Here is a 25,650-nt window from a genome sequence, read left to right as displayed (position 1 = left end):
CAATTACTGTGCAGATAACCTCTGTCTACAGAGGCGCTGTCAGACATGCAGATTGTTTGCAGACAATTGTCAGATTCTTATTAGCATAATTTAGCTCAAATGATTAAAAGCCCTATTTTGATGCAAATTACTCTTTCATTCTGCTACTATCTGCGGCCTAAGGCCCAGCACTAAGACCTTAAAGCTGAACAGTTTATGTCTTTCATCTAGAAAAAGTGTGAACCTATGTGTTCATTCTAGTATGGTAATGAAATACGGTTTAAAGGTTTTTTTGAGCGTCACATCTACCCCACTCAGGAGGGATATTCTTGAGCTTGAGGTAGTCAGTGAAAATAAGCCTTTCATATTTTAATCCGTGTGATCAATTTATTTAGATCCCAAATGCATTTCACATCTCAAAGTAACTACTAAGAACTAAAAAGCAAGGGCTGTGGTAGTTGTGGGGGTGGGGGGGAGGGGGCGGTAAAGGAGATCATTATGAATACTAAGTTTAGATTTTTTTTTTTTAAAGAAAAACCAAAAAGCTGGGCCATCACATCCATGAGTCAAAATTAGAATTACATCATAGCAGACTTGGTAGAGCAGTGTTTGTAGTGCACAGATCATTCAGCCTGAGTGGGGGAACAAGGGAAGGAACAGTATTCTGAGTCCCTTGGCTGACTCTGATATTACCACAGTGGTTCCCAAGCTTCTCTGCATGTTAAAATCACCCGAGGATCTTTTACAAATTCCAAAGTTCAGGCCTTATTTCAGAAAATTTCAATCATGGTCTCTAGGAGACAGAAGCATATTTGTTGAAGCTCCCCGTGGGATTCCAATGGCAGGTAAATTTGGGAACCCTAAATTACTTTAAAATTAAAACTTCCAGAGCATCAAAGCCATATTAACACACAGACACACAGCACACAGCCAAATGCAACTGATCTTTAAGATATTTACCTCTACTCCATTCTTCGTATGAATAAACGGTTGTCTAACTTTTTTCATTTAAATGCTCTCTGTACTGGCGGGGCACAGTGGCTCATGCCTGTAATCCCAGCACTTTGGGAGGCTGAGGCGGGCAGATCATTGAGGTCAGGAGTTCGAGACCAGCCTGGCCAACATGGTGAAACCCAGTGTCTACTAAAAATACTAAATAACCCCGTCTCTACTGAAAAATAAAATTAGCCAGGTGTGGTAGTGTGTGCCTGTAATCCCAGCTACTTGGGAGGCTGAGGCAGGAGAATTGCTTGAACCTGGGAGCAGAGGTTGCAGTGAGCCAAGATCACACCACTGCACTCCAGCCTGGGACTCCGTCTCAAAAAAAAAATGCTCTCTGTACTATACCAATTTCCAAACCAAGCTGATTTCAGGTTCTATCCTATCCTTAATATCCTTAGAAAACTCTAGTCAAACATATTTTGAAACATGGTATATAGTCATCCTGCATAAAGCAGCAAAACAAGGCCAGGTACGGTGGCTCAGGCCTGTAATCCCAGCACTTTGGGAGGCCGAGGTGGGAGGATTACCTGAGGCCAGGAGTTTGAGACCAACCTGTCCAATATGGCAAAATCCCATCTCTACTAGAAATACAAAAATTAGCCCATCATGGTAGCGTGTGCCCGTGGTCCCAGCTACTCGGGAGGCTGAGGCATGAGAATTGCTTGAACCTGCGAGGAGGAGTGTTGCAGTGAGCGGAGGTTGTGCTGCTGCACTCCAGCCTGGGCAACAGAGTGAGACTCCATCTCAAAAAAAAAAAAAAAAAAAGCAAAAGAGATTCCAATCTGAGAATGATTTTCCATATGATGGGAGAAAATAGCCCCATTACTCTGCATCTAGGATACTGTACTCTAGAACTCTAGGATATGCATCGAGGATACTGGAGTCAGTTTGGGCCATTGGGGATACCGATAAAATGGAGATAATTTAGAGGCAGTGAACCAGTGAAGGGTCTGGAATGATGTCACATGAGGCTTGATATGAGAACAGAAACCTTCTCTCTCAAAGCAAAAGGACACGAGGGGTCCTGACAGTGGCCTTCACTGGACCGGCAGTGTCCCACAGGAAGGGAACAGGTGGGGAGGGAGCGGAATCAGAGCCCATGGCAGGCAGCGTGTTATGGCAGACGGTGAGGCTGTAAGATGGTAACTGGGACCTCGAGGTGACAGACTCAGGCCTGCTCTCAGCTCTGCCACCGTCAGGCAGGGAGACTCCAACTTCCTGGAATCTTAGGTTTCTGTGAAACCAGCATTACGTATTCTGTTAGGACCCTTCAAGGATTCTAGAGTGCATGGAGAGAAATACCAGCCTAAAATAAGGGAGAGTTTTCTAACACAACAATTCAGGAAACAAACAAAAACACAGGTTTTCTCTAAAGGTGGCAACTTCCTGCTACTGGAAGCACACAGCAAACACCTAGTGACCAACTGTCATGGCTACGGAAGGGACAATTTCTGCACAGAGTGAGGTTTGGATGAGAGCTCTGTCCCGCATTGTTGCCAGTCTAGAAATTATGCACCTTGTCACTGTTTAGACATCATAAGACTATTTTAGCTATATATTTTAAAATAAGATTATTACAGATGCTGTTATTCACATACTGAGATCATAACAACTTTGAGGCCAAATGTTAATGCTTTCCATTTTACTTATCTTAACAATTCATGACATACAATGCCATCACTGGTGCTTAAGTTCCCTTGATTCTTGGCACTGATAAAATGTTTTTCAAATTGATCCATTCTGCAGAGGTTAAAGTAGGACATCAGAATAGAAAGTATCTTAACAAATTTCCTTGAAATTTACTGTACTATTCTTAAAAACGAATCAAAAAAGAAAAAAAAAGAAGAAAGACCCAAACAATGAGAATGTATCTAAATATCTGACTCTCTTTGGTTTCAAGGCTTGTCGTCTGAACCCTGCACTGGCAGATGAACTTCACTCCTTACTTATTCGTCAAAGAATTTAGACCACAATGTATTTCAACAAAGATCATCCATGCTAACACCGCACAATGTGTGTATCTTTATAGTAGCTATGACTGGTTATTTTGCACATCGCAAATTACACTATCCTGGGTATTTTACAGGTGACATGTTACTTCGTTCTTGAATTTGTACGCGGTTAAGTTTTGCACCTTGAAACCTAGACACAAGGTCAGATTGCTGCAGGAGTCCTCAGAGGTCCACCTCTTACCCTACAGACTGGCCTAGACCATATCAAGTATCAAAACCATTCTACACAGCAAGTCTCTTTTTTCCTTTCTTAAATACCAAGTCTCCAAAAAGACTTAGTTTAGCTTTAGTAAGTTCAGAAGTAGAAATGATACAAACATATTTAAAACCATCATTTGAAAGTTTAATTCTTTATATTTGTCTCTTAGTTTTGTGAATGTTTAAATTTTGTTTCAGTCATTTAAAATTTTTTAATGTAAATTCACGAAACTAATTAAGGGTAAAAGACATTTAAAGAATTAAACTTAAATAAGTGTGTGTAGCATTTCTACTTCTGAAGTTATTAAAGCTAAAACTGCACTAAGCCTTTTGAGACATCCTCTATTCTTAAAAAGCTCATAAATAATTGGCTAATTTATTACATATAAACTTCAAAAAAGTGGGTTATAAGACACTGCTTTGGAATCTTGCCCCTCCAAATCTTCCCTCAAAGATCTTAATGTAATGAGTAAAACAACTGCTATATACATATGCAGAATGTGTAATAAAACAAAAAGCAATTGCTATTTGAAAATATTTATAAGAAAGTTAAAGCAAATTGTTTCTTTGTGCTTCAGCTCATTTTCTACATTTTTAAAACCCTGTGGTAAAAACCTGAATGAAATCATCTACAAGAACTACAACTAAATACTGTTAAATTAGCAAAAGGCTTTCCTTATATAGATGACATCTATGAAGGCAAAAGGTGACAGTAAAAACAGTAAGATCCATATGCTTAAGACTGTACAAGGCTATTCATTTGTGAAACAAATATACATATTGAAGACAGGTCTCAGAAATACCTTAACTATCCCTTTTTAAATAAACATATTAAATGATGTGGCTTTATTTTATAAATCACAACCATCCCGACAGTGGATTTAAACAAGATTTCTTTTTCGTCATGGGAAAATGCAGTTAATATGGAGGTGACAGTCACTAAACTGTTGAATGGCAGAAAAGTATTTGCTCTAGTTTTATGTTCTGGCTTGTCTGTATTGCTTGAAACTTCATTTTGTCTTTGCGTAAGGGAAGAAATTTCAACAGACTCAGGTTTGAGGTATCTCAAATTGTCATGTATTTCTGTCTCAAATCTCTTAATACCATCCATGTAACATTCCTTCAACCACTTGAAGATCCAAATTCCCAACCAGTATTCTCTTCTCCACACTTAATCCAGTTCCTAAAGATTCTTTTTTTTTTTTTTTTTTTTTTTTTTTTTTGAGATGGAGTCTATCTGTCACCCAGGCTGGAGTGCAGTGGCACGATCTTGGCTCACTGCAAGCTCCGCCTCCCGGGTTCACGCCATTCTCCTGCCTCAGCCTCCCGAGAATCTTTAGGGTTGGGTGCGGTGGCTCACGCCTGTAATCCCAGCACTTTGGGAGGCCGAGGCGGGCAGATCACCTGAGGTCAGGGGATCGAGACGAGCCTGGCCAACGTGGTGAAGCCCTTCCTCTACTGACAATACAAAAATTAGCTGGGCGTGTAGTCCCAGCTACTCAGGAGGCTGAGGCAGGAGAATGGCTTGAAACCGGGAGGCGGAGCTTGCAGTGAGCTGAGATTGTGCAATTGCACTCCAGCCTGGGCGACAAGAGCGAAATTCCGTCTCCAGAAAAAAAAAAAAGAATCTTAAAATAGGAACATAATAAAAGATCGACCCTAACTAAAGAGCACTTTTTAAACTGCCATTAAAAGATGGGTTTCAGAAATCATACACTTTGACGTGTGCCATATGTGGTAACATGCTGTGCTCAAATGTCTTCCATAAATCCAATGCAGAATGTAAAATTTCAGTTTACTGTAGTTACCATAAAGCTGATGCTCTGGCACAAGTGAGCCCGTGCAAACTACCACTGCTGAGGACAGTAGTAAACCCCTTGACCTGCGAGTGCGGTGAGTCTGTAACTCGAGCTGAGGCTTCCAGATCATGACTCTTACACACACACACACACACACTCCTTCTCTAAGATTCCTTATAGCTGATATCTCATGGAAAAATGACAATTTATCATAAATAAATATAGAGACAAAATAATAGTGATCTTTCTCATTTGCAATATAAACTTAACAGCTACAGTTTAAATGATAGCATAGAATTATGCCTAAAATGGACATTTCCAATAATTGTATTATGATAAGTTCTCTGGGCTTGACAACTTCACCTTGCCTCTCTTCCTTGAATGTATTTTATCTGTTTTTTTCTATGTAGTCTTTTGAAGGATAATTTTTATCAATAGCCAACTTTGGGTATTTTTTTAAGTGTCAAATATCACGGTCTGAAAAAAGGATAAAAAAGCTATAATGAAAAAAATCTTAAGGATAACATTTGGTTTACTAATTTTTAATCATTTATCTTTCAGAACTTGTTTCTTATCAAGAAGTTGGCAGGTATGATACGTATATTATACGTATATAAACTGGCACAGGTTACATACTGGGGCATTAGGGGAGTATGTTTCAGGGATTCAAACTGAATTTTTACCTTTTACTTGTTTGTGTTGTTTTCAATATTCTTGGGGATTAGAGAGGGGAAAGTATGTTGTTGTCACATAATAGATGGTGAAACCCAGGAAAATGAAGTACTTGTCCATGGTCCCACTATCAGTAACAGGAAGTCTGTCCTCTGGATCTCCCCTAATGCCCTTGTGGTCTAAAAGGCTCGATGATACAACCGAGCCCCTGAAGTAGCTGCCTTCCTCCTTCCGCTCCCCCATCTCCGCCCTGCCCATACTCCAAGGGTCAGCTCCCATCTCTCCTCCCTAATGCCTCACTTCAAGCACTAATCTGGCTCTTTCTGCTCACTAAAAATCATATATTTTCACAGATTTATTTTGTTTCTGGAGAAGGCAGCAAACTTTTACTTCCCTGCAGAAGTAGTTAAGTGCATAGCGTTTTCTCTAAAAAGGCATTCAATAAATATTTGAACTGCCTGTAGAGTTTCAATCTCTTTGAGATATAAGTATCTTAAATATCATAGAGCGCTGAGATTCATTTTTATATTTTATTGCTTTGAATGCTAAAACTATGGGAAATCTTTGGTAAAAATAAAGACAATAAAATCTTCACAATAACTTTACACAAAGCATTGCACAACAATGTTCTTCAATATACATGAAATAATATAAGAAAGTTCACAATCCTCAGTGAGGAAATTAACTGTACAATATTCATAGTTCATTTTAAAACAAAATATTTTCATAAATATTTAAAATACTTCCTAGGTGCTCACATATTAACATCTGTATTTCAATCAGTATGTTGATCTTTAAAGTATTTATATTAAATAAAAATCAATAGAAGTTTTTTTCTGTTGCCTACCACAGCGTAAGTCCCGTCCTCCCCGATTCTGCTGATTTCACATAAAACTAGAGGGAGGTAACTAAAATAAAAATCAGTATGGTTCTCAGTCAAGCCCTCTGTGGAAAAGAGGAAAATGTTTCATGTCTATTATTACACAGACATTTTTCTGGTGGTTTATTTGTGCAGTCTCAAACTTGGCCAGCTTTAAGTTGATCTAAATGAGTTCTCAGCTCAGGACACAGTTCAATTAGCAGCAGTTCCATCAGCACCTGAACCAAGAAAGAAGGAAAAAAGTAGAAAAATGTTTTTCTCCAAGGGTTTATTCAAAATAAATATCTGCGTCTAAGAGAAAAGTGTAATTTTAGGTCTGAAATAATCTCAGTAAACAAGTAACTCTCAAACAGTATTTAATATTGGTAACTATAATCAGAGAGATGACTGGGAAACAGTTGGCTTTGCTGAAATAAGAAAACCAACCAGTTAGGCGGCAATGTTATATCAAAAGTCAAGGGAGGATGGGCACGGTGGCTCCTGCCTATAATCCCAGTACTTTGGGAGGCGGAGGCAGACAGATCACCTGAGGTCAGGAGTTAGCGACCATCCCGGCCAACATGGCGAAACCCTGTCTCTACTAAAAATACAAAAATTAGCCAGGTGTGGTGGTGCACGCCTGTGGTCCCAGCTACTCGGGAGGCTGAGGCAGGAGAATTGCTTGAACCCAGGAGGCAGAGGTTGCAGTGAGCTGAGATCACGCCACTGCACCCGAGCCTGGGGGATAAGAGCGAAACTCTGTTTCAAAAAAAAAAAAAAGTCAAGGGAAATGACTAGTCTGTGAGAATGCGAGCGTGCAGCCACTGGGGTACATGCTTTTTCTAACCAAATGAAGAAACAGACAAAAATGAAGCAGAAAACCCCCTGGGCTTTAATTCACTCACGTATAACAGATGCTTGTTGGCTCTTGTTTCTTGCAGTGCATTGAATATTTTTATTATGCCATGGCGGGCATTTTGCTGTCCAACAAGGCTCTGAAGCATATCTGAAAAATTAAGTTTATATTCTATGCTGCTATTGATAAAGTGCTCAGTGCATAGCTTTGCGGTGAAAGGAATATAACATTATACACATTCAGTCAATAAAGACATGGAGGCATGAGAAACATGAATGGTCAGTTCTCGCAAATGCTTCAGGAGAGAATTTTTCAACATAAGGCATTTATACAAATTACAGTTTTAATATGTTGCAACTACTAATTTTAATAATTAAAATGTTAATGTTTTGCTAAAAATTAAGCTCTCAAAACACTATACTTTAGCAGGATTTCCAAAACACAAAGTTTATTATCTGTTCTAAAACATTTTTCAAGTTAACATTCTCAGTATAACTTCTTAGCAAGTGACAAAAAATGGCTTAAAAGAGTATGATCCTTTTTTTTTTTTCATTGTAAAAAATGGTTCCTGCAAGACATAAATGAAAATCACCTCAATGGGGTTCACATTCCCTCATGATCTGTAACAGCCCAGGCCTCACCTGGAATGTTTTCAAGCAGCTTTTGCTGCGCTCTCTGTTTTGTTTCCTGACTTTGCTCTTCGCTTCTGATTGTGGTCGGTGGTGCCAACTTCCCATGTGGCCAAAAAGCATCCCGGAAAATATTGATGTAGTAGACCAACATTTGTTCACTGAAAATCCAGTTGACTGTGTCCCGGATTTGTCTTTTAAGAGAAGAAGATTTCTTGGATGAGGTTTTTAGAAATTGTGTACTCTGCTCTCAGAAGGCACTTATCAATGCGAAGGTTAAGATACAGCCTGATCTAAATGTTTGATGAAAAAAACTAGGAATTGGATTTTTTAAACTCTGGCTCTGAAAGTTATATATATTTTTAATTATTATTATTTTTTGAGATGCAGTATTGCTTTGTCACACATGCTGGAATGCAGTGGTGCAATCTCGGCTCACTGCAACCTCCGCCCACAGGTTCAAGTGATTCTCCTGCCTCAGCTTCCCGAGTATCTGGGACTACAGGTACGTGCCACCACGCCCAGCTGATTTTTGCATTTTTAATAGAGATGGGGTTTCGCCATGTTGGCCAGGCTGGTCTCGAACTCCTGACCTCAGGTGATCCACCAGTCTTGGCCTCCCAAAGTGCTAGGATTACAGGTGTGAGCCACCACGCCTGGCCAATTTTTTTATTTTGGTAATACTGCATGACCATTTATTCCTAGAGCTAGTTTTGTCATTGGCACTAACTTCTCCAAATGTTGGCTGTGTTCAGTCTATAAAGACAAGAACAGAGAGATTGAGTTGTCTGCAGACTGCAACATTTCCATGAAGTGTTATCAGGTGAAAACATAAATCCATTTAAAGACTGTTAGAAGTGGTCTGGGGTCCTGAAGGCCTGCAGGAGGAGCAGGCTTTCCATAGCTGTCTTTTAGTGTTGCTGTGGCAGAGAATGCTGGGCAGGATACTCGGATCCACATAAAGCACTTCACATGCCCATGAGGCAAGGAAAAAGACAGTCCCTTTCACAGATACACCGCTATGTGGCCAATTTCAAAATTCCACAAGAACAAAAACTGGGTGGCAGGCATTTGACTTGCACAGTTATGCATTTGAGTTGGTTACCCAGGTCTTCCACACAACCCCATTTCGTCAGTCATTAGTCAAATTCTTTTTTTTTTTTGAGACAGTCTCGCTCTGTCCCCCAGGCTGGAGTGCAGTGGTACAATCTCAGCTCACTGCAACCTCTGCCTCCTGGGTTCAGGCGATTCTCCTGCCTCAGCCTCCCAAGTAGCTGGGACTACAGGCATGTGCCACCACGCCCAGCTAATTTTTTGTATTTTTAGTAAAGACAGGGTTTCACTGTGTTAGCTAGGATGGTCTTGATATCCTGACCTTGTGATCCGCCCGCCTCAGCCTCCCAAAGTGCCGGGATTACAGGCGTTGAGTCACCGCACCGGGCCAGTCGTTAGTCAAATTCTAACCAGTTACAGGTCCTCTGCTGTCAAGAGACAACTACACACAGTTCAAAGAGCCCAAGAGTGGTTGTGAGGTTGGGAGGAGAAAGTCTCTCCATCAAAAAGGGGAAAAGAATCAGCTTAGACTATTTGTGCCAGAAGGACTTCACATTTCAAACTCAATTCATGAATAATAATATATTAAAAAGCCCTTGAAGAATCTGACTTCCAACCAGAATTTTAAATGGACAATGTAAGGTTTTCAGATAGTATCTAAAATAGATGTTTCAAGTCCAGTACTTTGCACATAGTAGTCAGTCACTATTGAATGTACATCTAAACTCCACTATGAGTCAAACTACACTGTCATCTCCATCTATAGCTGCACATCTCTCAGACTCTTCTCTATATTTCTTGGAACTGTGCAATTCAAATCTAGACCATATAAAATAAGTTTATTAATTTAACGGAATTTGTGGTTCACGAGAGCATCTATTGACCTGCCTGCCTACCTTCCTAAAATGTCAGTTTACAACGTGAGATTAGGAAGTGACTCTTCATAAAGGTCATCATCTAAGTTATTTTCTACCGATTTAGATCTGACTTTCTATCAGCCGAAGCCCGTCCGATGCTTTTGAAGCAATTCTAGCATGTGAAATTGTAGTCTACAAGGCAAGAGACACACACTGTGCTGCTGCTTAATTTCATGATGCGTCATCATCTGCTGAAGGCAAAAATAGCAAAGAACCATGTGCTCCATGATCACTACTTGACAAAAAGCCCAATGAAATCAACAGCCTGCAAATCCTCTACACGTGCCTCTTCTCCATCCCCGTGAAAATAACTGCCTGATGTTATGCACCACTCACAACCCACGGCTGCTCATTTTATAATTAAGAGCCAATATCATAAATAGGAGCAAGGAAAGTATGCATGATTTGCTGAAACTGAAAAGGAAACTAAATTAGCAAGTCCTGAGTACTGAGAAACAGAAGGCCATCTGGGGAATTTCTTTTAATTACAGGTGCATGCACCCACCATGCCCGGCTAATTTTTGTATTTTTAGTAGAGATGGGGTTTTGCCATGTTGGCCAGGCTGATCTTGAACTCCTGACATCAAGTGATCCACCTGCTTCGGCCTCCCAAAGTGCTGGGATGACAGACGTGAGCCACCGTGCCTGGCATTTTTGGGGGAATTTCTTTATCTAAGGCTTGTCAATACAAAAGAGGTTTGTTTGCCTTAGACTAAAACAAAAAAGTAAACAGGCCAGTTTTTCTGATTAGAACAAAAGCCTATGATACTTAGGTCAACTAAAGAAGCCTGTAATGGACAACTACAGCTTTTTTTTTTTTTTTTTTTGGAAGAAAGGTCTTGGTCTTTCATCCAGGCTGGAATGCAGTGGCTCACGGCAGCCTTGACCTCCTGGACTCAAGCAGTCCTCCCGCCTGAGCCTTCTGAGGAGCTGGAATCACAGGCATGTGTGTACTACCACCCCTGGCTAATTTTTTTATTTTCTGTAGAGACGGGGTCTTACCACGTTGCCCAGGCTGGTCTTGAACTTCTGGGCTGAAGCAATCTGCCCACCTCAGCCTTCCAAAGTGCTGGGATTACAGGCATGAGCCACTGTGTCCAGCCAACTAAAACTATTTTTTTTTAACCTTAGGTAGAAGTAAACTTTTGTTTCTGACCACAAGGAAAATATATTCATTGGCAAATCAATAAAAAAAATAGCAAATGTTCTTTACAGTGTTTCCTATAAAAATCTATAAGCTTTATTTGATAAAACTATCATATTAACCTTGTACCAATGTCTGACCACTAAATCTTTCACTTGGGAAAATCTGATAATTTCACCTTAAAACTTATTTTGTTATATCAAAAAGTGATTTTTTTTTTTTTTTTTTTTTTTTTGGAGACGGATTCTCACACTGTTGCCCAGGCTGGAGTGCAGTGGCGCGATCTCGGCTCACTGCAAGCTCCGCCTCCCGGGTTCCCGCCATTCTCCTGCCTCAGCCTCCTGAGTAGCTGGGACTACAGGCGCCCGCCACCTCGCCCGGCTAATTTTTTGTATTTTTAGTAGAGACGGGGTTTCACTGTGGTCTCGATCTCCTGACCTTGTGATCCGCCCGCCTCGGCCTCCCAAAGTGCTGGGATTACAGGCTTGAGATTTTTTTTTTTTTATTTCTAGAAGCTGACTCATATTCCTATTCTGCAGGAAATCATAATGTTTATCTTGTGAAGAATTCTGGGTATAGAGTTACCATATAAAAGATCTTGATAACAGTATTTCCAAATTCCAGGTGTAGAGATGAAGCAGGCACCAGGCCAGGGGGCCAGGTTAGGTCAGCTAATGGATCTGGTGACTTCAGACAAGCAGTTGATCTCTTTGGTTCCACTTCTTCACCAACAAAATGAGGAGTTAGACTAATCTCTAAGACCCCCTTTCAGGCCTAAACCGATCTAAATCTATTCAACTTCTATTGGCTACGTGACTTTGCAGTTATAAAAAATTCCAATAATTTCTTAGAAACTGATAATAATTGACTGTATTAATTGAGTTCTCAATAACAAACCCAGGGCTTTCATAAATGAATGATCAAAATGTGGACTACTTTTTGTGAGCAACATTAGAACACTCAGCGAAAGACCGGTATAAGTATATAATACCTTTATGTATATGGATAATATAATATAGTTTAGAATATACATATGGCTTATAACAGTGCTAGATGACAGGGCCACACATGCACCCCAGTGGATACTCAGATATTAACTAACAAGAAGAGTTAGCACTTCAGTGCTAGACAACTCTAAAAACCTTAATATATGGTCTGTATTTTCCTCTAAGTAAATGCCTGCCATGTGATGCTCATCCTACTTTCCTTCTGGCTTACAGTCTAAACCTTAAACTGATTCTCATTATTTGACATAAAAACATTCTACCCAAGATACTCAAACTAGTTGTGGTGATCAAAGGGGAGCTTTACAGAGCACAGCCTCCTGACCCGCGCCAGCCAGAGTGCGGAAGTAGCTCAAGCTTTTCTTATCTAACTCGCCACATGCATTCTGTGGGAGAAATTCTTTCAGAAACCGATTCTCCTATCCAATCTTAGAATCATATCAGAAATGAAAAGAGAGAGAAAATAAAAGACTTTCAGTTAAATCACTGGCTGCTAGATCATACGGTAATTTGACTGTCAAGGCAAAAGAGTACGGCATGGATCCAAATATTAATTTCATACAACTCACTTGTTGATGGTTCTTCCAAAAGTGACCTGAACGAGGGCAATTAATGTTCTTCTCACCCATTTAAACACTAAAACAGAAACCAGAGGAAAACTTTTTATCACAGGGTATCACAATTTGGGACATTTTCATAGCTGTACAAAGCATAAATCTTACCACTTAAGATCATTTGAGTCCTGCCATCAAGTCAAGACTATGACATCTGCAGAATTTGGGTTTAGGTTAGCGAAATTCTGCTCAGGAAAACTCTTCTGACTAGGCTTTCATTTTCTACTAAGCAACTGATGAGATGAAAGCAGAGTTTTTACAGTGTTTCAATGCCTCCCAACAGCTGAGCTCGCAAGTGTTAAGAGTACTTCATCTGTCCCTGGGCTACTGACAACATGTCTGTTTTCTGCCAGCACACAGTGTAATTCTATTTTAGATTTCTGTCTGCTTGCTGAACCCAATTTTGAACACACTGCGGAATGAGAAACATCTGCAGTCAAGTATTTTGAAATATTAATGAACTGACGGGTCTAACTGTTCCCGTTCGAAGCAGTTTGCAGATCACTGTGTACTTTATATAGACCACGTATTTGGGAGAGGATAAGTGAACGGTGAAGAGCCAGGACCCTGAATGAGAAATGAATTTGTAGTCTCCAGCGCCACCCCCCAGCAGCAGGGCACAAGTCACCTTCTCTGAACCCCAATTTCCTCCTCTGGAAAGGATGGTATTAACATGTGCCTTTCTTTGCACTGAAGGTCTTTCCCCATGTGTGTGAAAAAGACTGTGAAGGGTTCTACAGATCTACACTTTTATTATTGACATAGAGACACATTTTTATAGGTATAGAAAATGAACATAAACCAACAGAAGGCAAAGAAATGCTATGAGGATATTTTAGGTTCACAAATTGGAACTTAAACCCAAATTTTCATTTATATATTCACCTCCATCTATTGAAGTGTTTGGCTACTGACATACGAGGAAATAAGAAATTCAGACTCAGTCATAATGGGGCCAGGAGTTCAGGGCTCTTGTATCCACTAAGAAAAAGTAACAATGGCAAATTCCCAGACATCTCTGTACAAGGGCAACCACACAAATAAAAATCATAGAAAACATAGACTTGGCATTAGACTTCAATATACTCTAAAGCCATTTCTAATTTTTTTAATGGATCAAAATATCCAGTTAAAGTAGTATGAATCCCTCATGTAAAGTCAAGTCTTAGAGTCGGAACCATACCTCAAAAATGTCTTAAACTTTTTGATGGAATTTGCTGGAATGCTGCCAAGCATGTAGACGTGTTCGTTTTAGATTGGCGTTGAGGCTGGGATGAGCGTCTGTCAGTGATGATAACTTCACTTTGCCTTTCTAGGGCAGGAAAGAGGTGGCTCATACCTAGAGGGTCTGAGGACAAGTGCAACTCTAGGAAGAGTGCCTGACGACCAGGGGGTTATTTTTAAAAAGAAAGGGGCAGGGGTATTACTGGTCCCTTTCTGTATACTAGAGCAAAAACCAAAACTCATTTTGCTACAAATTTTCTATCACTGATAGCCCCTTACGCTATTATTTTTCCCTCACCTTCCCTAGTCCCCAATACCCCCCGATACCCACATACACACGAGCCCCATTACTCCAAAGTCTTGTTTGTTCAAAGCCACAGAGGCAGCTGCACGAGCACTAGGATTCTGCTGATGACGAATAGATCACATCTCATTATAAATGAGGTTCTATTTATTCTCTCTGAAATGCCACTAGCAAAACCAAATATGCTCCAAGCAGGCAGAGATGGAGGAAGTGCATGCTACAGGCATGGTGAGGAGCCCTGCTCTGGCTGATACTGGCTCTGACACGCCTACCGTGTCTCTTAAGCTCTGTACCAACAGCAAAGACAAAAACAATGATGAAGGCTCGGACAGGGCCCTCATTCTTATCAACTCTATAGGAAACTGGGGAGATGCATGATTTAATGGGCCACATTTCACCAAAGAAGAGTCAGACTTTGGGTAGATTATTATTTGTCTATATTGAATCAAGTTAAACATCACTATGTATGTCTTAAAGCGTCCCAAATATTGAAAGGCTATTATGTTTTTTATCTGAAAGGAGTTTTCATATGTGGATGATATGCCACCATATAGATACATCTTCAGTAAGTTATCTTCCATTTCCAAAATTTATCTTAGTTCCAACTTTTCATTAGTGTAATTATGCTAAAATATCCTTATGTGTAAATCTCTGCCTGCACTTTAGAATTTCATTTTGTCTGTCGCTTAATGTGGATTACATTTTTGGGCCCCTTAATCTGAAAATTCACTGATGGCAGAATCTGCATCTGATATGTTTTTGTTTCCCTACAGATCTGTATCTAAAACATATGGTCTCAAAGTGTTTGATGACTGACATTATATATTCTCTTGGCTTTGGCTCAGAAGCTCTCAAAGTGTTTGATGACTGACATTATACATTCTCTTAGCTTTGGCTCAGAAGGAGAAAAAGGTCAATAAGCAAAGATAGCAAAGATAATTCATTCTGGCACTTAACATTTTTCTTGCCTATTCATTCATCAGAGCATCCATCCAGGCATGTTACTGATCACCTACAATGGATCAGGCATTGTAGGAGATACTGAGGATTAAGACACAGAAGACAAATTCAAGTTGCACTTGAAATTTTTTCATCTGTTAACAATTCTTTAAGTGACATGTTAAGGGATTTATAAATGAGAAGGGATCCACGGCCCCATTTCCTATGTAAGACCAACTGGTAGCCTACTCCTTTGCCTCAAGGGAAAAGGTGCTGATGTGAACGACAGAGCCCAGGACATTGCCGCTGCACTGTTTGGCTGGCTGGTGCCATTACTGAGTCTTACTAACCCTTGCTCTTATCATTTGCTTCCCCTTCGAGGTGGTCAGGTGTGCCCGTGGGCACCCGCCATATCTCTAGCTGGTACTGAGGCTCCAGGTATGACAAAGTCTGCTGGTGTCAAGACTTAGAGTATTGGGAGCTGTGAACGTGTGGACGGAGAGTAGTATTAAGTCCTATTCAACGCTCAACACTAAGCCAGGAAGTCCAGTTTACCTGTCACCAAGGTGATGCTTTCGGGGAGAGGCACTTGTACAGCTCTTAAAGAAACAGAACTTTGATCCCCATTTTACAGTGGTTTCTTCTACATACATCTCTCCTTGAGGAATCACTAGGGCAGGGTTTCTCAACTCCAGCACTGCTGTCATTTGGAGCAGGATAACTCTGCCGCGGGGCTGTCCTGAGCACTGTAGAATGTTTAGCAGCATCCCAGACTCTACCCACGAGATGCCAGTAGCACCCCTCACTCCACGGTATGACAATCAAAAACATTTTCAGACATCACCATATGTCCCTCCCTCCCTCCGTGAAGAACTACTGCTCAAGAGGAAAAAAGGTAGCTGAAAAACAGGGTAGAGGCATTCCCACGTCCTTGCCATGGAATTATCCTAACACCAAAACTCACTCTTAACAACAGGATTCTTACTGTGCTATGCAGAATAGTTTTCTGTATAACTTTTAGTGATAAGGCAATGAAGCTACGCCAAGTCACATAAAAAGGATTCCAACCTTCTGTAGTCAGAGGAACGGAACATGGTGCAAAGTAAATCAGGATGCTACGCTACGTTAGGACAGAGATGGTATGTGTCTTGGGGTGGTATATGTAGCATAGTGTCTAGTTGGCTCTTTTTTTTTTTTGAGACAGAGTCTCGCTGTCACCCAGGCTGGAGTGCAGTGGTGCGATCTTGGCTCACTGCAACCTCCGCCTCCTAGGTTCAAGTGATTCTCCCGCCTCAGCTTCCCAAGTAGCTGGGATTACAGGCATGCGCCACCACGCCCGGCTCATTTTTGTATTTTTAGTAGATATGGGGTTTCACCATGTTGGCCAGGATGGTCTCGATCTCTTGACCTCATGATCCACCCACTTTGGCCTCCCAAAGCGCTGGGATTACAGGCGTGAGCCACTGTGCCTGGCCTGGGTTGGCTCTTAAAAGGCTATGTTGAATGAATGGAAGCATGAATATAAATACATGTCTGATGCATTTCAGCAATAAAGGGATATTAAATGCATGTGCATGTACGATTATGTATACCACTTAACTAGCAAATACCACTAAACAATAACAAAGAAGCTTACTTCCTCGAAGTTCAAAAATCTCCCCAATCAACATGAAACATGGTTCAGCCAAGGCGTCTTTCCTCCCATCCACATCATCGCCATAATCTGACAGGTCACTGTCCTCCTCTGTCTCCTCCTGGGAATACAGCAAAGTCACAGGAAGCAGATAACTTATCCAAGAAAATTGGCGGAGTTGTTCTCCTTTTTCAAGTGTAAATCCCAAACTGTCTACTCATATTTTAGCCTGAATTTTTCAGTTTTCATGCAGAAACTATCCATTCTCAACACAGAGGACAGAATCAGAAAAGCCTGATTCTAGAGCCTTATTCAAGGCTTAAAATAAGCTAATTTAAAAAAATCTGTCACTGTATTAATAATCATTAATTAATAGTGAATTAACAGACAATAAAATAGTTTTCTAACCATTTTGAATTTCAAAACTAAGGCTTTTATTTTATTTTATTTTTTTTAGTTTTCTCTCCCTTAAAACAGCAGGAAGTAAATATTTCTAAATTCACTTTTTTTTTTTTTTACAAACATGCATTTTAAAGTAATTTGGTTATTTTTAAAGCTGTGACTTAAGCTTTTATTCTGTCCTTCGGATAGTCCCATTTCTTCATCTGCACATCAGCAGGTTTCAGTTAAAAACTCATATGATCTACCAGGCACCAGGCTAGTGCAAATGAGTGTGAGGTGCCTTCTGGGGAGACTGACAGACACACAGGGCAGGACACAATGCTGTCCCAGAGGTGCCGACGTTAGGTGCTGGAAGCAGCTGAGGAAGTGTACCGCAATGTCTGCGTAGAGGCAGCAGCTGAAACGTGGGCCCAGGCAGGTGTTTGGGAGGTACTTACATCAGGCGAGCAGAGGAAGGGACGGGGAAGTCATAAAAGCTAGAGGAGTTCCCTAAAACCTCACAGCATCACAGAAGCCCAGCAACAGCAAACGCCTCAAAGAGGCTGAGAAAGGTAAAGACTGAGAGGAAGCCACTGGCAGCTTCAGGTCACTTCACAGAGTGACTGAGCCATATGTCAACTCCAGGGGTTCAGGAGTAAAAGGGAGGTGAGACAGGTAAGCCAGCCAGGTACAGACGGACACATGAAGGAAAGAGGGGGAGACGCTTGGGGGGCCAAGGGTACACGTGTGGACCGGAGCAGGAATGGGTGTGCTCTGTGGGACGTGCTGACTTCCACGCCAGCTGAGAATGCAGAAGAGCAGTGTGCTCCTTTTCACCATCAGTTCCTCTGTCCAAACTCGAAGCCACCTCCGATGAAGAGGCAGTGACATCTGGCAGTGGACTGAGGGGAAGCCACATTTCAGAGGTGGTCATGTGCAATTTGCAAGAGGGCCAGGCAAGGTACCTCCGTGGTGTGCACAGGAGTGCACAGCCTACTCTGGAGAGAAGTCTGGGGTTCAGAAGATGAGATCGAAAGCTCTGCAGGCTCTATACATTCCCTTATCCACACACTACTGCCAGATCATCCTGCTTCAGTATAGCCCATGCTTCTTCATGCCTGAGAATACAGCCTAAACTCTCAGCCTGGCGTGAACCTCACTCCTGCCCGCTTCTGTGCTGTACCTCATCTTCCATTAGAGCACGGCACAAAGCCACCAGTCCAGGCCAACGACCTCCAGCCTATTCCATAAACACAACCTCCTCTACTGAACCTTCAGCATGAATCCCCCGCCCCCACCCACGACGGCCCACACTCGGCCTCCCTAGACCTGGGGACTGGTGCCCCGTGTGTAGCGGGGTTCCTGCAGAACTTCCTACTCTCCTTTCACTTACCAACTCCGAAGTGGTAAAACCACTCTGTCCTCCCCTGCGAGTCACTTGGAAGAATTAAGATACAGAAATACAAGCAGGTGCCTCAAAATGTGACAGTGATGATGGCTGAAAATGGAGGGATGTGCTTCCCCCCATGAGGAGCACGAGCTTAGTATCTGCTGAAATACGCTACAAAAGTGGTTCACCCTTTGGACAGCTCACCTCCTGGTGGGAGAAGAAGTCGCGAGGAAGTCTTTCCAAAAATGAGGATAATGAAAAGGAATTTTTTTTCCCCTGCACATCAATAACCTTGAGGTAGTCAGGAGAAGGGCTCAAGAAGGCATAAAGTGCTTCACTCTGACACAGTCTTTCATCTGACAGCAGATTCTGTGGAAGAAAGAGGATTAATGCTCTAGTGTGGGAAACTGTCTGTGCGGCTGGGAGCTACAAGCAAAGGCAAGCAAGGCGGAGCTGTCACAAATTTACTTTCCTCAGACTTCTAAGCCTAAAACCACTTCCCCTTCCCCCTGAAACAAACTGTATAAGATCAACTATTAATGATCTTAACGGCAAACAATCCTCTCCAGGTTAACTAGTAGTGCCCAAATCACTCCGCTCATGGGAGACACCTATGCAGAAGGTAGAACTCACTCCACTCTGCACCGCCTGGTACAGCGGAAGATTCTTACTTTCCAGCTCACAGATCCAGGTGCTATCACTTGTGAAATACAACTTTCACTCATCTGTGTTTGACCAACTTAAATTTTTGCAAATTACACATGGATACCTCTAAATTGCCTTTTATGGTTATATTCAGACTTTGTACATCAGCTGAAAAAAAGAACTTTGAGTTATCACATGGTGGCACTACCTGCCAGGCAATAGTTTCATTTCCCCATGCTGCCACTTTCCAGGCAGTGCGCATTTACATAATTAGGTAACAGTTTCTTTGCTTTTTTTTTGAGACGGAGTCTCACTCGGTTATCCTCGGTCATCATGCAGTGGCGCGATCTCGGCTCACCGCAACTTCCGCCTGCCAGGTTCCAGCAATTCTCCTGCCTCAGCCTCCCAAGTAGCTGGGACTACAGGCGCGTGCCATCACGACCAGCTAATTTTTGCATTTTTTAGTAGAGATGGGGTTTCACCATATTGGCCAGGCTAGTCTCGAGCTCCTGACCTCGTGATCCGCCTGCCTCGGCCTCCCAAAGTGCAGGGATTACAGGTGTGAGCCACCGCACCTGGCCATATATAAGTTTCTACTGGCCCTCAAACTGGAAAGCTCCGAAAGTTCTGTATGTACTTACCTGGCCTTAGAAGAGAGTAAAGAAGAACATAAATTGAGCTTGTCTATGTACAAGCAAGTGCTACATAGTAAGATGGCAGAATTAACAATGTGACCACAGAATATTTACACATCTAGTATTATAAGACGTTGGGCTTAGGAATAAGTAAACCTACAGGAACTGTCAGCCACGTAGGGAGATGGAACACTCAGGAGCCAGCTATGCCTCTGATGACACAGTGTTGGGGGAGGTGGAGGTTCAGTTCCAGAGGGGTTGGTCCATGACGGCAACATCCTATTTGTTGAGATGGCGAACGACCTGACAAGTGCTATGACCTTCCCTAGAAAAATCACCTCTGAGAGGGCCCAATACTGCCACGCTGGGGACAAGGGGTCCATGGAGCACCATCGGCATTCACGTACCCTGCAGAAGACTGGCCTGGAGGTGGGCAGGCCCTGCCATCGCCATTGAGAAGGAGATTAAGGGGGATGGGCAGTGCCCCTACTGCCCTCCCTGTCCCGGAATGCTGCAGTCTTTGTTTTTCAGAATTAAATGGTCAGTTCAACTTGTATGAGAAGATGGATCAGAAGGAGTGAGATATTCTCCCCCTACCTTGATGTCCTTCCCTCATCTACTCTCTAACATTTCACAAAATAGCAGGATGATACTAATGGTAAGTCTCAAATTTAATACAATCAGCATATTAATAGGGAAATCATTAGAGATGTAAATTTTGACCTTAAATTATATTCAATTATGAAGGAAAACAACTCAAACAATTCAACAGCAAAACACGCGCGCGCGCACACACACAATAATCCCATTAAAAAGTGGGCAAAGGACTTGAATAGAGACAAATGAAAACATAAAAAATAGAAAACAGGTAAATGAAAAAATGATCAACATCATGAATCAGGGAAATATAAATCAAAGCCAGGAGACACCATCTCACGCCAGACAAAAGAAGTGTTGGCAAGGATATGAAAGAAAAGGAAACCCATGTACACTGTTGGTGGGACTGTAAATTAGTACAGTCATTATGGAAAATGGTACGGAGGCTCCTCAAAAAATTAAAAATAGAGCTACCATATGATCCAACAATGTCACTACTGGATATGTATCCGAAGGAAATGAAATCAGTATGCCAAACAGATATCTGCATTCCCATGTTTAAAGCAGCACTATTCATAATAAAGAGGCAAGACATGGAATCAACTTAGGCGTTCAACAGACGATTGCATAGAGAAAATGTGGTATACATACATCAAGCTTGTCCAACCCACAGCCTGTGGGCTACACGTGGCCCAATGCACATTTGTAAACTTTCTTAAAACATTATGAGATTTTTTTGTGATTTTTTTTAAAGCTCATCAGTTATCATTAGTGTATTTTATGTGTGGCCCAAGACCATCCTTTTTCTTGCAGTGTGGCTCAGAGAAGTCAAAAGATTGAACAAGATGGAATATTATTCAGCCATAAAGAAGAATGAAATCCTGCCAATTGCAACAACGTGAATGAACCTGGAGGACCTAAGCTGAGTGAAACAAACCAGAAAGACAAATACTGCATGACCTCGCTCATCTGTATAATCTGAAAAAAAATAGATACATTAGAAGCAGAGAGAGGTGGTTACCAGAGACTGGGGAGGTAAGGACGGCAGAGATTGGTCAATGGCTGGAAAGTTACAATTTAACAGGAGGAATAAGTTCTGGTGTTCTATTGCTCAGTTGGAGGACTATGGCTAACAGTAAGGTATTATATATCAAAAAGGAGCGAGAAGAAAGGTTTTTTAATGTTCTCGCCACAAAGAAATGATAAATGTGGCTGGGCACGGTCGCTCACACCTGTAATCCCAGCACTCTGGGAGGCCGAGGCAGATTGGTCACCTGAGGTCAGGAGTTCGAGACCTGCCTGTCCAACATGATGAAACTCCATCTCTACTAAAGATACAAAAATTAGCCAGGCATGGTGGCATAATCCCAGCTACTTGGGGGGCTGAGGCAGGAGAACTGCTTGCTGCCTCAGCCCAGGTAGCTCCAGGTGGTGGAGGTTGCAATGAGGTGAGATTGTGCCACTGCACTCCAGCCTGGAGACAAGAGAGCAAGAGTCCGTCTCAAAAAAATAAAGAAATGATAAATGCATGAGGTGATGGATATGCTAACTACTGTGATTTGATCATAACATATACATGTATCAAAACATCAAACTATACCTCATAAATACGTAAAAGTGCAATGTCAATTTAAAGAATCCTTTAAAGGATACAAATATGCAGAGTATTTTTTTCAGTCTCAGAATTTCTAGCTTCTACTGCATAGGCAAAACTTGTTTTATGAGGCAAAGTTCCATGCCTCTGAGAACTTCAGGGCTTTAAGAGCCAAGGTGTGATTAACAATTATACTCTGAATATAGATGGTGCAGCAAAGGAAAAAACAGTGGTTGTTATTGAGGACAGCACACCTTTGGCCTTATTATTTAAAAACAGACTGAGAGAAAATAATAAAGTGTTTAAAGGAAATTAAGAAAATATCTTCAGGGCCTTGGAGTAGGCCAAGATTTCTTAATAGGCACAAAAGGCATTAACCATAAAATAATTTTTAAAAAAAATGATAAAGTGGGCTAAATTAAAATTGAGAACATCTGTACATTAAAAGAAATCATTAAGGAAAAGACAATCGATAGAAAGGGGGACAATATTTGTAGCACATAAGATCGGACAAGGAACTCATATCCAGACTGTGGACAAACCCACACAGCATTATGGAAAGGATGAGCAGCAGCACAATAGAAAAGTAGACACAACAAATGGCCAGGCGCAGTGGCTCATGCCCGGAGTCCCAGCACTTTGGGAGGTCCAGGTGGGCAGATCACCTGAGGTTGGGAGTTTGAGACTAACCCGACCAACATGGTGAAGCCCCATCTCTACTAAAAACACAAAAATTAGCCAGGCGTAGTGGCAGGTGCCTGTAATCACAGCTACTCAGGAGGCTGAGGCAGGAGAATCACTCGAACTCGGGAGGCAGAGGTTGCAGTGAGCCAGGATCGTGCCATTGCACTCCAGCCTGGGCAACAAGAGTGAAACTCCGTCTCAAAAAAAAAAAGAAAAAACAAAAACCCCAAACACAATGAGATACCACTACACCCAAAATGGCTAAGAGGAAAAAGGCAAAAAATAAGTGTTGGTGAGGATGTGGAGCAATCAGAACCCTTACACACTGCTGGGGAGGGTATAAAAACTGCTATGACCATGAAGAAAAACGGAAAAATCCTAATCTCTGGGCATCAGCCGACATATATCTGCCAAAAGACAAGTATTACATGTTTATATAAGCACTCTTGGTAAAAGCCTCAGAGTGGAAAGGAGCCAAAAGCTCATCAACAATGGAATGACTCTGGAATGCAGTGTATTCACACAATGAAAACCTCTCACAGCAACAAAAACGAATCGTCTACAACTAAGATGACACGATGGACGAGTCCTGTGAACATAATGAGTGAAAGAAGTCAGAGACGAAGGAATCCACACTATACGGTTCCATTTATATAAAGTTCAAAGACAACTGTAACTAATCTATGGTGTTGGAAGCTGGGACAGCAGTTCCCTTTGGTGGGGGGCAGTGATGGGAGGGAGCCGGGGGCTGCTGGTGAAAATCAGTTTGTTAGACTGGCTGCTACTTACATGGGTGTGTTCAGTTTGTGAAATGGAGACAGTTACACCCTTACGTGTATTTTTAGATGTACATTTTATTTTAATTTAAAAAAAACACCTGGCCGGGAGCGGTGGCTCGCACCTGTAATCCCAGCACTTTGGGAGGCCGAGGCGGGCGGATCACAAGGTCAGGAGATCGAGACCATCCTGGCTAACACGGTGAAACCCTGTCTCTACTAAAAATACAAAAAATTAGCCGGGCGGGGTGGCGGGCGCCTGTGGTCCCAGCTACTCGGGAGGCTGAGGCAGGAGAATGGCGTGAACCCGGGAGGCGGAGCTTGCAGTGAGCCGAGATCGCGCCACTCGCTCCAGCCTGGGCAACAGAGCAAGACTCCAGCTCAAAAACAAACTAACTAACAAACAAAAACCAAAAACAAACAAACAAACCAAAAAAACACCCAAGATTTTTTTAGCATCTAACATGGCTTGTGAGAACAAAAACCAAACTACCAAGCTCTTAGAATGATGACAGTTTAACCCCAAATAACTTTTTCTCTCATATCCCACATTTTTCACTTGCTTACCTGTAAAAACTTATTTAATTGATTCTTCGACTTCTCCATAAACTTTTGATCTATAGATTTGAAAGGCAGCTTGCTAAGAGAAGGCAACTGGACTTTTTTTAAAGAAGGGACGCACTGTGGGGGGAAAAATGAAATGTTAGTATTTTGAAATTACATTTTAATCTTAAAAAAAGATTGAGAATAATAATAATGAGAACAAAACAAATCTCCTCCTCCTGTACTTGTTCCTCTGAGGTGAAAACCTACCCATTTTAATCAGGCTTGAAGAACTGGGAGGAACGGAAACTGATGGAAACCTACATCCTCAAACCTACAGATCCCCGGGAGCTGGGAAGTCACACGGCCAGGCTGGTACGAGGGACCTGCACACCACGTGGAGCGGCACATGATGTGACAAATGGAAAACTGGCTCACAGAAAGTTTTTCAACTAGAAGGTGTTGTGTTGATAACATCTCCATAAAAAGCTAAAGTTAACAAAAGTAAACAACGGGAACAAAGAAAACTTGGGTTGTATTTCTATTACTGCATTTCTTTTCTGTTTTTTTTTTTTTGAGACAGGATCTCACTCTGTCACCCAGGCTGAGTGTAGTGGCATGATCATGGCTCATGGCAGCCTTGATCTCCCGGGTTCAAGCCATTCTCCCACCTCGGCCTCCCAAGTAGCTGGGACTACAGGCACACACCACCATGCCTGGCTAATTTTTAAATTTTTGGTAGAGGTAAGGTCTATGTTGTCCAGGCCAGTCTCAAACTCCTGGATACAAGCGATCCTCCTGCCTCGGCCTCCCAAAGGGATTACAGGCATGAGCCACCACTCCCGGCCTTATTACTGCCTCTCAGTGGCAAACTATAGATTGTAAGTATATTAACAAAATATATTCCTAGTACGAAAAGAGCACCCTTCGTGGATTAAGTCCTCCCTTCTACCAGACACTGTGCTAGAAGCATGGCATGTGTTATTTCATCCTTACAACAACTCTGTGAAATTTTAGAGAAATGAAACAGGCAGTGAGAGCTGGAAGGGAAGACTAGAATCACAAAGTACCCAAAAAGGTGCTTCCTGTCACAGCTGCCGACAGGAAGCGTTCTCACAACGGGAAAACTCACACCGTAGGAAAGGGCCGGAGTAAGACAAGAGCCCAGCCATCAGTCCACAGACAAGGAAAGAGGACACAGGACGGGCGTGGACTTCCATGTTTGTTTCTTTTAATGCTTCCATGTAATTGTTTCGATTGTCTAAGTAAATTTTACTTTCCCAAGACATTTCAAAATTTTCCCTCAACTCTTTTTCCTCCTGCTTTGATACTAAACTTTGGTTTCACAATAGTTTTTCACAGAGAAAACAACACATTTTTTCTGTAGTATCAATTTTACTCAACAACTTTGGGGAAAATTCATTGTTATACTGAGACAAATTTTTGCTTTCCACACTGCGAAGGTGACCAAAGGTCGTCTGAGAAATGTAGCATGCATGACATTCAGTTTTGGTCACTGTCCTTAAAAAGCAGTTGAAGAAATTATAGTGTGTAGTGATGAAAACAG

At 41.8% G+C, this 25,650-nt stretch overlaps 2 protein-coding genes across 8 annotated transcripts in view; one reads left to right on the top strand and one right to left on the bottom strand.

The window, feature by feature from the left end:
• LRP2BP (LRP2 binding protein) overlaps positions 1-4,030 on the top strand; it is a 31,065-nt gene extending 27,035 nt beyond the window's left edge. For all 3 annotated transcript variants that reach the window (XM_015139616.3, XM_078002502.1, XM_001085019.5), the window contains exon 9: positions 2,882-4,030. In XM_015139616.3, coding sequence (XP_014995102.2) covers positions 2,882-2,947 — 66 coding nt within the window. In that variant the 3' untranslated portion in view covers positions 2,948-4,030. The remainder of the gene's footprint in view (positions 1-2,881) is intronic.
• Positions 4,031-6,182: 2,152 nt separating this feature from the next.
• The window catches only part of SNX25 (sorting nexin 25), a 146,322-nt gene continuing 126,854 nt past the window's right edge, over positions 6,183-25,650 (bottom strand). Inside the window, exons 13-19 of one of the 5 annotated variants that reach the window (XM_015139609.3) lie at positions 24,108-24,221; positions 18,814-18,978; positions 16,842-16,959; positions 12,694-12,760; positions 8,019-8,200; positions 7,427-7,527; positions 6,183-6,760 (exon numbers count right to left, since the gene is read on the bottom strand). In XM_015139609.3, the coding sequence (XP_014995095.3) occupies positions 6,680-6,760; positions 7,427-7,527; positions 8,019-8,200; positions 12,694-12,760; positions 16,842-16,959; positions 18,814-18,978; positions 24,108-24,221 (828 nt within the window). In that variant the 3' untranslated portion in view covers positions 6,183-6,679. Of the gene's footprint in view, positions 6,761-7,426; positions 7,528-8,018; positions 8,201-12,693; positions 12,761-13,921; positions 14,087-16,841; positions 16,960-18,813; positions 18,979-24,107; positions 24,222-25,650 lie in introns of those variants that run through there. The other 4 variants (XR_013417426.1, XM_078002498.1, XR_013417427.1 and 1 more) reach the window with 4 other exon arrangements.

The sequence above is a fragment of the Macaca mulatta genome, chromosome 5 (assembly GCF_049350105.2).
Source record: "Macaca mulatta isolate MMU2019108-1 chromosome 5, T2T-MMU8v2.0, whole genome shotgun sequence".
NCBI classification, from domain to species: Eukaryota; Metazoa; Chordata; class Mammalia; order Primates; family Cercopithecidae; genus Macaca; species Macaca mulatta.
Note: the sequence above shows the minus strand (reverse complement) of the source record. Positions and strands in the feature narration are given on the sequence as shown.